The following is a 10062-nucleotide window of genomic DNA, read 5'->3' on the forward strand; positions in this document are numbered from 1 at the left end:
CAGGGTGTGCAGCATGAGGAATTTCCCCATGGAAAGGGTGCTCAGGGATTGGCAGGGGCTGCCCAGGGAGGTTTGGAGTGCCCAGCCCTGGAGGTGCCCAAGGAAGGGCTGGGCATGGCACTGAGTGCTCTGGGCTGGGAACAAGGTGGGGATGGGGCACAGCTTGGATTTGATGCTCTGGGAGGTCTTTTCCAACCTCAGTGATTCCATGATTTGGGAGAATGAATGAGATTTAGAGGTCTGACAGAGAGGAATGTGCAGTGAGGAATCCAGCTGTGCCTCGGGTGTGAATGAGGAATCCAGCTGTGTCTGTTGGGTGTGCAGTGGGAATCCAGCTGTGTCTGGCTTTCTCCCATGTTTTTCAGCACAGGTGAGAACTGTTGAAGAGCAGAGGCTGAATCCTCCCCAGCCTCAGGCAGTGCAGTGATCCGGTGGTTTTGCTCCAGTTTCTCGCTGGTAGCGAATCCCACTTTGGGATGTGCGCTCCCACCGGGGAGGCAGGGAATGATTTCTGAGTCAGTGGAGTGGCTGGAGCTGCAGTGTGTTACAGTGACACACATTCCTGTATTAGCGTGTGGAAATTGCTCTTCTTGAATGAGATTTACATAATTCCTGAGTGCATCCACGCGTTTCATGGCAAGGGGAGGGATGTTCTTGTGCAATGAAGCTGCTTTGGAGCTTGGTCAGGAGCGTGGTGCTCATGTCCAGAACCTTCGTTTGGTGAGGTGGGGTTTCAGAGGGAGCTGGCTGGAGTTCTGTGTGATCAGAAATGAGGAATTCCCTTCCAGGAAGGCAGGAGTTGGTTCCTGTGAGGATGTGCACCGTGCATCCCTTTCCAGAGGCATGGCCTGCCTGGAATAGGCTGGAACGGGGGTGCAGCCTCGGGGTGCTGCTGGCTGAGCGCAGGAGTCAGCTTTGGTTGGATCACTTCTGAAGCCATTGGGACTCCCCCTGCCCTCTCTTAGTGCCATTCCTGATTGCTGAGGTTTGTGGAGCTCCCGTCTCCCTCCAAGGAGCCAGGGTGCCACGTCGTAGCCGGGTGTCAGGGCATCGCTTCCCCGTGCAGCCCATTGATCTTGGCGTTGTCTTCTGGATTTCTTTCAAATCTCTGGTTCAGTGGTGAACCACATTTTCTGGTGATCAAATCTCATCGGCGTCAGTGCTCATCTGGGGAGAAGTTCTCTCTCTGTGGAGCTCCTTGTTTCTCGTGTTTACACCATCCTGACTCTGCTCTGTGCTCCTCAGAGCTCGGGGATCCTTAACAAGAACAGATCCTGATGAGGTGGAACATCATCTCCATTGTTTAGGAATCCCTGACTTCTGGAATCCAGAGGTGTTGGAGTCATGGCTTTGGCTTTGTGTTCTGCTGTTTCAGACCCTTTGTCCTTCCTGAAGGGGAAATGCAGGAGCCCTGGGATGTTTGTGTGCAGTAAGGTGAAAATGTGTTGCTATTTAACGTTTCAGGAGTTGAGAAATGGGAAAAGGATCTTTTGGGTGCAGTCTTTGAAAATCAAATAATAGATCCAATCATCAGTGAAGATAAAGGAACTGTGTGACTGAGAGTGTTTATATGTTTGAGCACAGAGTGCCCAAAATCAGGCACAAGGACCTGATGTAGAAAATACTTTTATCCATATTTGTTAGGGTTGTTGGAAAAGAGATGATGAGCGATGTGACTGAATTATGTGTCAATTAGTAATTTCTTCCATTACCTCACCTCTGATAGCTGATAGAGAAGGCAGTTTTTCTTTTCTGCTTTTCTCAGTGGCTGGGGTAAAGGATCTTTGGGAAGGGGATGGAGGCAGCGTGTTGCTCCTCTGTGTCATTGTCCTGTTGGAGCGAGTCCGGAGGAGCCACCAAGTCACCTGCAGGGCTGGAGCACCTCTGCTTAGAGAGCTGGGATTGTTCAGCCTGCAAAAGAGAAGGCTCTGGGGTGATCTCATTGTGGCCTTGCAGTGCCTGAAGGGAAGGATGGAGAGGGACTGTTCACAGGAGCCTGGGGTGACGGGAGGAGAAGGCTTCCAGCTGACAGGGAGTGGGTTACACTGGATATACGGGAGCAGTTGTTCCCTGGCACGGTGGGCAGGCCCTGGCACAGGGTGCCCACGGAAGCTGGGGCTGCCCCTGGATCCCTGGCAGTGCCCAAGGCCGGGCTGGACGGGGCTTGGAGCAGCCTGGGACAGTGGGAGGTGTCCCTGGATGAGCTTTAAGGTCCCTTCCCACCCAAACCGTTCTGTGATTCCATGTGGACCAAACCGAATACAAATGTCACTTAATGTCCTTTCGGATTTTGCTGGGAATGCACTGCTTGGATCCTTGTAGCAGCTTTGTTTTGAGGTTTCCATGGCTCAGCACCCACCCCTGGGAGATGATCTGTTTTGGGGAAGCTGCTGGACACACTCCGAGCAGCCTTTGCGGTGGCTTTTGTGGTTTGCTGGGCCATCACTTCAGCAGCGATGGGTTTGCATCACCTACTGAATCTCTCTCTGCAACTTCTCCATTCCACAGACGTCTCATGGAAATAATAATTTGCTCTCTGCCAGCTTTTGTGGTTTGGCACATCTGGGGGTTGCAGCGCTTTCCATGAGTTCAGCTCCAAGTGCTCCACGGAAGAATTTGGTCTTGGTGACATTTGTGTGGCACCAGGCAGCTGAGCTGTGCCAGCTGCGAGCAGGGATGGAGCTGGCAGGGCAGGAAAGTCCATGGGGCTGCAAATTTGGGAAGTGCAGCCCTGTTTTCACTCGGTGTCGGTGGCCCGTGTGACAAATGTCACTGCAAAAGGTGGCAAGGCGGAGGCAGAACTGAAAATAACTGAGCTGAGATACAGTAACAAGAGGACACCTGACTTTTAAGCTGGGATTCTGGGTGAATTTTAAGCTGGGATTCTGGTGACCCCACAGTATTGGAAAATTACGTAAATATCTATTAAATAGTTCAATAATATATTACTAATCTTTGCAAAGTATGATGGCCACAGAGTAGTAGAAGAGTTAAACTGGAGGGGATTTCTGGAGGTTAATGTGGTGCTTTCCTCCATCTCATTCTTAGATGAGATCCCCAGAACACTGTCTCAGTTGAGATCTATAGAATACTGGTTTAGAATAGAAATAAAAGGTAATCCCAAGGTCTTGGTCCTGCTGGAAGTGGTGCTGGAGCATCAGAAGCCAGGGTTAAGGTCCGTGATGGTGATATAGCATTACAGTGCTGGTCACTGGTGGGCCATGGGCATCTAAAGCAGTTTTTGGGGTATTTTTGTCGTGTAAATCACCCATCAGGCATTGCTGAGCTCCTTCCCTCGGCCTGGCAAGGCTCTGTGCAGAGCCAGGACTAAACCCTGCGTGCAGACCTGCAGCATCCTGCAAGGAGCCTGCACCAGTGTGGGCATTACTCACTTAAAAGTGCTTTATCAACTCCTCCCTGCTCAGCAGAGAGGTGCTCAGCCCTGCTGGGCTGCAGGGAGTGTGTAAACACTGAGTAGGAGGGGAGTAGTTCCTGCCTTGTGCAGGGTGTTTGTGGCTGCTGGGTCACCCGTGTGGGGCTGGGGAGGGCAGTCAGCTGCTCCCAGCACGTGGCTCAGCTGCTGGGCTTTGGCCTCAAGGCCACAGTTGGGCTTTCTTTTCTAATTTGCTTCCTCTTGTGTGCTCAGCGGCTGAGATATGGGAGTGAAAAGCAGGAGAAGGGTTTTCCTGCATTCTCAGCGTATCCAATCCACGTCAGGCACCCATCTCTGCTCCTGGGACAGGGGCAGCACCCAGGGAGCGGCTGGAGCTGGGCCAGGGCAGGCTCAGGCTGGAGAGCAGGGAAAGGTTCTTCCCCCAGAGGCTGCTGGGCACTGCCCAGGCTCCCCAGGGAATGGGCACGGCCCCGAGGCTGCCAGAGCTCCAGGAGCGTTTGGGCAGCGCTGCCAGGGCTGCCCAGGGGGGCGTTTGGGGTGTCTGGGCAGGGCCTGGGGCTGGAATCCATGATCCTGGTGGATCCTCCCAGCTCAGAATGTCCTATGATTTTATCTACTTATTTATCCAACAGTTTCAAGTTCCTGCTTTATTTTTCTGCTCTAAATAACTCAATTTTCATCAAATCAAACCGTTGTGTTTTTCTCCTTCGTGTCGGTGTAACCTGAATGTAAATCTGCCAGGTTTGTCCAGGAGACTTTCCTTGATTCCCACCTCAAATGATGCTGGCTCCTCATGCCTTGACTCCGTCACCTGAAACCTCTGTGAAATACGAGCAGAGACAGTTGTGTTAGGCTTTGTGTGTCTTAAAAGTAATTGCCGGTTGTTCTTTCTTGTGCATGTGTAAATCTAACACATCTAAATAAATCTTGGGATAATAATATGTGTGTGTAGATAATAATAAAAGTATATAAATGTTGTAACTGCTGGGAGTGTTAAAGGTAAGTCATCCTCTGGAGCTCCATAACCCTGTTACAGGCTGTAATGTGGAATGTAGCTCTGAGTCTGGATCAGAAAAATGGCTATAAACTCTGATTGTAATAAAAATAACAGCAGATAAAAGCATTTCCTCACGGCTTTTTCTCCCCCATCTATAAATAGGTGCGTTCCATGGATGAACTGAATCACGATTTCCAAGCGCTGGCTCTGGAGGGACGGGCTATGGGAGAGGTAAGTGAGAGGCCTGGAGGAAAAAAAAAAAAAATCCATATTTTGGGAGGGGGAGGAAGTGAAATACCAGTTTTTTGAGGCTGCTGGGCTGACTGTGATGCTGAGGGTTCTCCGTTCTGCCTGGGAAGTGTGGCTGTGTGTGGCTGTGTGTGTGTCTGGTGGATCAAACCCCAAACCTGCCCGGCTGGAATCCATCTCAGAGGGAGGAGCAGCCAAACCCCCACCTGTCGGCTCATCCAACAGGAGAGAGTGGCTGGACAGCAGCAGCTCGAAATGGGGCTGGGGACAAGTGTTCCAATCCCTGGAGCAGGTTTATTTTGGGATTCACGGAGCTCAGAGCCCGTCACGCTGTGGGGCTGCCTGGCTGGCACTGCCTGCTGCCCTGGTTCCACTGCTGGCCACCTCTCTTGGCTCCTGCGGGAGGGCCAGGGCCGTGAGGAACGTTGGGGTAGCGGGGCTGTGTGAGCCAGGGCTGCAGCGCTGACAAGGGCAGGGCAGAGGCTGCAGAGAGCTGGCCCTGCAGCTGGAGCTTCACAGAGCCCCGGGCAGAGCTGGTTAATCTCTCAGCACAGCAAGGAGGTGGCAGGTCTGGGTCTGGGAAATGCCCACTGGTTTTCTTGGAAAAAAAGAGAATTCTTGTATTCTTAGAGAGACTTGAAAGAATAGCTTGTTCCTGTAGGTTCCTGGAATGGCTTCTCTGCCTTGCCTGGTTCCTTTTGGCTTTAGTGAGTGCCTTGTGGAAGGACAGAGGAGAAAATCCTGTCTGGTAGGAGGATGTTAATGTGTGGCAGCTCAGCTTGGTGCAGGTGTGGAGTTTTGGAGAGCCTTCCTTGCTGTGTTCCTCTCAGGTTCAGACCAGTTTATTTCCCCTGTGTTTAGTCCATCCTGTCTGGTACCCAGTGCAAAAATAAAAATCCCTGGAACCCTGAAGTTGCTGTTCTGGAGAGAAGAGCAAACCAGGACTGTGGCGTGGTGGGATTCATAGGGAGGTGCCCTCTCTCAGGTCAAAGACCTCGTCCTTCCCCTCTTCCTTCCCTCTTTTCCTTCTCCCCCTTTCTTTCCCTCTTCCTTTCGTGGAAAACCATAATCCAGGGTTGGATGTTGATTTGACTCGAGAGGAAAATCCGTTTCTGCAGGTTGGATTAATTTACCCCAAGACTAAGAGGAGGTGAGAACGATTTTCAGAGGAGCAAACCCGACATTAACAACCTGCCTGAAGCTGCTGCAAAGCAGCTGCTGTGCCTCCATGTGCAGCTTGCCTGTGGAATGCTGGGGGTGGGAATGTTCTGAGGAGATGATTTGGTGACACCTCATTTGGGCAGGAGGCTCCCTCTGGGATGGAGGGAGCACAGGTTCACAGCGAGCACGGCGTCGCTGTGCTTATCGTGACACGAGGTCACGCAGCTGAAATGCCTGAAGGAATTCCTAAAAATGCTGAGTTCTCCCAGCTTTTGGTTTATTTAGGCATTTCGGAGAGGAGTGAGTTTGGGTGGTGTTTTGGAGCTTTGCCTTCCACTGATGACTCATTTTTTTCCCCTCTTCTTGTAACCGTGATGCAGAAAGTTTTAGCAATGGCATCTTTTTGTCACTGGGCTTTTCCACATGCTGGAATGAGTGTGTTTTTCCAGGAAAGGTTGCATTTCACCCTTCTCTTTCAGCTAAACCACTATTTCTTATTTCTCTTGGGGTTTTTCTCCCTCAGCCTCACAGTTTCCATTCTTTATCCATTGAATTTTCTCTCTCTCCAAGGCTGATTTCAGGAGATCCCACAGGATCTGTGTTGGCTTTCAGGACCATGTTCCTCACGTGGATTTTGTGCAGTTTAGATGCCCTAACAAGGCACTGGTGGTTTCCTCCCCTTCTCCTGCTCCTGGAATAAGAAGGAAATTCATGGAGAAAATCAGAAAGTCTGAAATAAAGGAGGAAGATGAAGTAAATGAGGAAAAGAGCAAATCTGATTTGTATTTCTATACCTGCAGGGAGTGTCAGTAGTCTTGTTCTTGGAGTTGATAGTGAAAAACCTGGAGGAGAAAGATGAGGAAGAGCATTTCTGCATTTATTGTGTCTTTTGTCTTCTTGTTTTCTTGCTTCTTGTTAAGCACCATCGTAATTTCAGTGATTGAAGGAGTTTGTGAAGACATCAGAGCAGTTTTTAAAGGGCACTGTCAAACAGTTACATCTCTTATCTGTTGTGCCTCAGAGTGCAGATAACACTTGGAGATCAGCAGATATCCTTATCTGGGAAAACTAAGAATACTTAAAAAACCTCCACAACTTTCATCTCTCCTATGGCTGTTTCCATCCTCAGACACCCAGCCGCGTATTCCCGAATTTCCAGCGAGTGGAAGTGTGGTATTTTCTCGAGTGGGAGCTTGAAAAGAGCCCCAGATCCCCTTTTTCTCCACTTGAAACTGTGCAAGCTTCGTGCTGTTGGTAGTGGCCGTGGTCAGCAGTGCAGCTCTGAGGGCAGGCAGTGTTGTCCCTCTGTTCCAGCGCCTTGTCCAGGCTGTTCTCTGGGATGCAGGAGCTCACCTTGGAGCTTTGTCCAGCAGTTCCATGTGGGATTTTGGTGCTGGAGCTGAGCCCAGCACGTGTTGCCCTGCTGCTTGTGCCTCCTTAAGGCCTTGATCCCCCAGCCCTGACCCTTACCTTTGGTTTAACACAAGCCCTGTGAGCTCCCTTTGCCCCCCAGCCTCAGGATGGGGAGCTGGGTGTCTGCTTTTCCATGCTGCAATCCCTTGGATCCGTAGCTCCGCAGCAGGGAGCGTCTGTGCGGTGTCTTTGGGGATGATGGGCAGCACAGGGGGGCTGTGAGGTGCGCTTGGGTCTGTCCCCAGCCCCTCAGAGGCCTTTGGGACTCTGGATTCAGCGTAGGTTGTGCTCAGTCTGTGTCTGGAGTCAGAGCAGCTGGGCGAGTTACTGCCTGAAACTTAATCCAGGGGGTGGGAGGAGGATGGGGACACAGAGCCATGAGGCAACTGGAGGTGCTTAACTTCAAACATGGAATATTGGGGGTAGCAGGGAGTGGCACCCTGCTCTGGGAAAGAAATGCTGGTAAGAAATATTATGCATTTAACTGAAAGTGTTTAATTACTGCTGGGCTGCTGCCCTTGCAGGTGGCAGTGCTGGGGTCACTGAGTGTGGGCAGTGAAATTCCTGCAGCCCCTGGGGATCGTTGTAGGGGAACTCTGGGACATCAGGACCTGGAGAGGCAGCTCTGATCTCTGCTCCTGGGCCAGGGACAGCACCCAGGGAGCGGCTGGAGCTGGGCCAGGGCAGGCTCAGGCTGGAGAGCAGGGAAAGGTTCTTCCCCCAGAGGCTGCTGGGCACTGCCCAGGCTCCCCAGGGAATGGGCACGGCCCCGAGGCTGCCAGAGCTCCAGGAGCGTTTGGGCAGCGCTGCCAGGGATGCCCAGGGTGGGGTTTGGGGTGTCTGGGCAGGGCCTGGGGCTGGAATTGATGATCCCTGTGGGTCCTTCCAGCTCAGGATGTTCCATGGTTCTGTGCCCATGTCCATGGTTATGCCCCATTGTCCTGGAGAAGCCGCTGCAGAGGGACAGCTCAGAGTGGTTGTGACGCTGGGGCTGGGCACTTCTGTACCTGGTTTAAAGAAAACAACCACAAACCAGACAAAAATGAAGAAAAAAACCACCCCAAACGAAACCCCTGTGCCTCTGCTTTCCATGCCACTGGTGCCTGTGCCGTGTTCCCATAAATTCATGATTCATTGGCAGCTGAGGAGTGTTGGCAGTTGGGAATAATGTTTGGGTCGAGTTTTGCAGTTTCCCAGGCGCTGGCAGGGTTGGAGATGGGAGCAATGGGGCCAGGATGGAGATGGGAGCAGTGGGGCTGGGATGGGAGGGAGAGGGACCAGGATGGAGATGGGAGCAGTGGGGCCGGGGTGGGGATGGGAGCAGTGGGACCGGGGTGGGAGGGAGAGGGACCAGGATGGAGATGGGAGCAGTGGGGCCGGGGTGGGGATGGGAGCAGTGGGACCGGGGTGGGAGGGAGAGGGACCAGGATGGAGATGGGAGCAGTGGGGCCGGGGTGGTGATGCTGCCACAGCAGCTCCCCTGGCACATCAGGAAGGCTCAGGGGCCGGGAGCAGACCTGAAGGGGAGCACAGGGAATGGTCAGCCATTGCCAGTGCTCTCCTCCCTTTGTTCTGTGCCCGGAGCTGTGAGCTGTGGGGTGGGGCAGGGCTGGCCGTGCTCCCCTCCCTGCCCTGCTTGCTCCCGAGGGCCGATAACATCTCTGGCCTTGTAAAGCTGAGCCGGACCTGTAAATACCCGCTCTGCCTTCCCTACCTGTTGCTGCAGAGAAACACACTTCTGCACTGCACAGATGGCTGCTTTTATCTTAATATTTGCCTTGTCTGAGGGCGATCAGTTTTCTTAATTTGTCTAATTCATAATCCCATCTCAGTGGGATCTCTGTGCCCTGGCTGCTGGAAGAACTGCTTTTGTTGATGATGTGCAAGTCCTCCCCTCCTCCCTGCTCTGCTAAATTGAATATTGGCCTAACTCGTAAGTCCTCTGTAAGAGGGCTTAGCAGGATTATTTTCATACTGGATAGGGTCAATTTTAATAAAAACCAGGGAATGAATAAACGATTCTCGTTCTAAACCGCTGCTTGTTCTTTTTAAATTTCCAACCTGCAGAACTGGATGAGAGTCACTTAAAGCACCTTTTTTTTTCCTCTCCATTGCAACTGACAACTTTCCCTGAGGAAAAATCCATTGTCTTGGCAGCCTGTTGCATAATTCAGTGCAGATGCTTGCTGCCTGCTAACCCTCTGTACTGCTTGGAGCAGCACTTGACAGAACAAAGCCCCCCGTTAGCCTCTGTTAATATTGGCTTTGGGGTTTCCCTGATAGCTGTGAATAGATCTGGAATCTCCATGTGAGGTAAACATCTCTCTTCTGTTTGTTTCTGCTGTTGGGACAGAACTTCCAGGTGGAAATTTGATGCTTCTGGTGGGGAAAGATTAAACAGGAGGGGGAAGATGAAACTGGAGGGGACAGAGCTGGGGTGGTTTGTGCGGGAGCAGGAGGGTGTGCAGGAGACAGTGAGACTGAAAATGTTTTGTGACACTTGGCTGTGATTCACTGCAAAATCCAGAAGGTTTTGGGGTGCAGTTCTGCAGGATCCTGTTGGTAAAGGTTTGGTTTTCCTTAGGAAAGGGGTAGAGCAGCAGAAAACAGGGAAGGGCTGAAGAGCTTCAGATCCCCCTCCAGCAGGGAAGTGCTGTAACAGAGCCGGGTGTGCTGCAGCTGCTGCAGGTCTGAGAGAACCCCAGAGTGGTTTGGGTGGGAAGGGACCCCAAAGCTCATCCAGTGCCACCCCAGGGACACCTCCCACTGTGCCAGGCTGCTCCAGCCCCAATGTCCAGCCTGGCCTTGGGCACTGCCAGGGATCCAGGGGCAGCCCCAGCTGCTCTGG

At 52.1% G+C, this 10062-nt stretch overlaps 1 protein-coding gene across 1 annotated transcript in view; it reads left to right on the top strand.

Annotated features, from left to right (window-relative positions):
* Positions 1-10062, top strand: part of PUM1 (pumilio RNA binding family member 1) — a 73179-nt gene that overhangs the window by 11095 nt on the left and 52022 nt on the right. Inside the window, exon 2 of the mRNA XM_017743731.1 lies at positions 4554-4622. Within this exon, the coding sequence (XP_017599220.1) occupies positions 4554-4622 (69 nt within the window). The remainder of the gene's footprint in view (positions 1-4553; positions 4623-10062) is intronic.

Source organism: Corvus brachyrhynchos, unplaced genomic scaffold, assembly GCF_000691975.1.
Source record: "Corvus brachyrhynchos isolate BGI_N302 unplaced genomic scaffold, ASM69197v1 scaffold580, whole genome shotgun sequence".
Lineage (NCBI taxonomy): Eukaryota > Metazoa > Chordata > Aves > Passeriformes > Corvidae > Corvus > Corvus brachyrhynchos.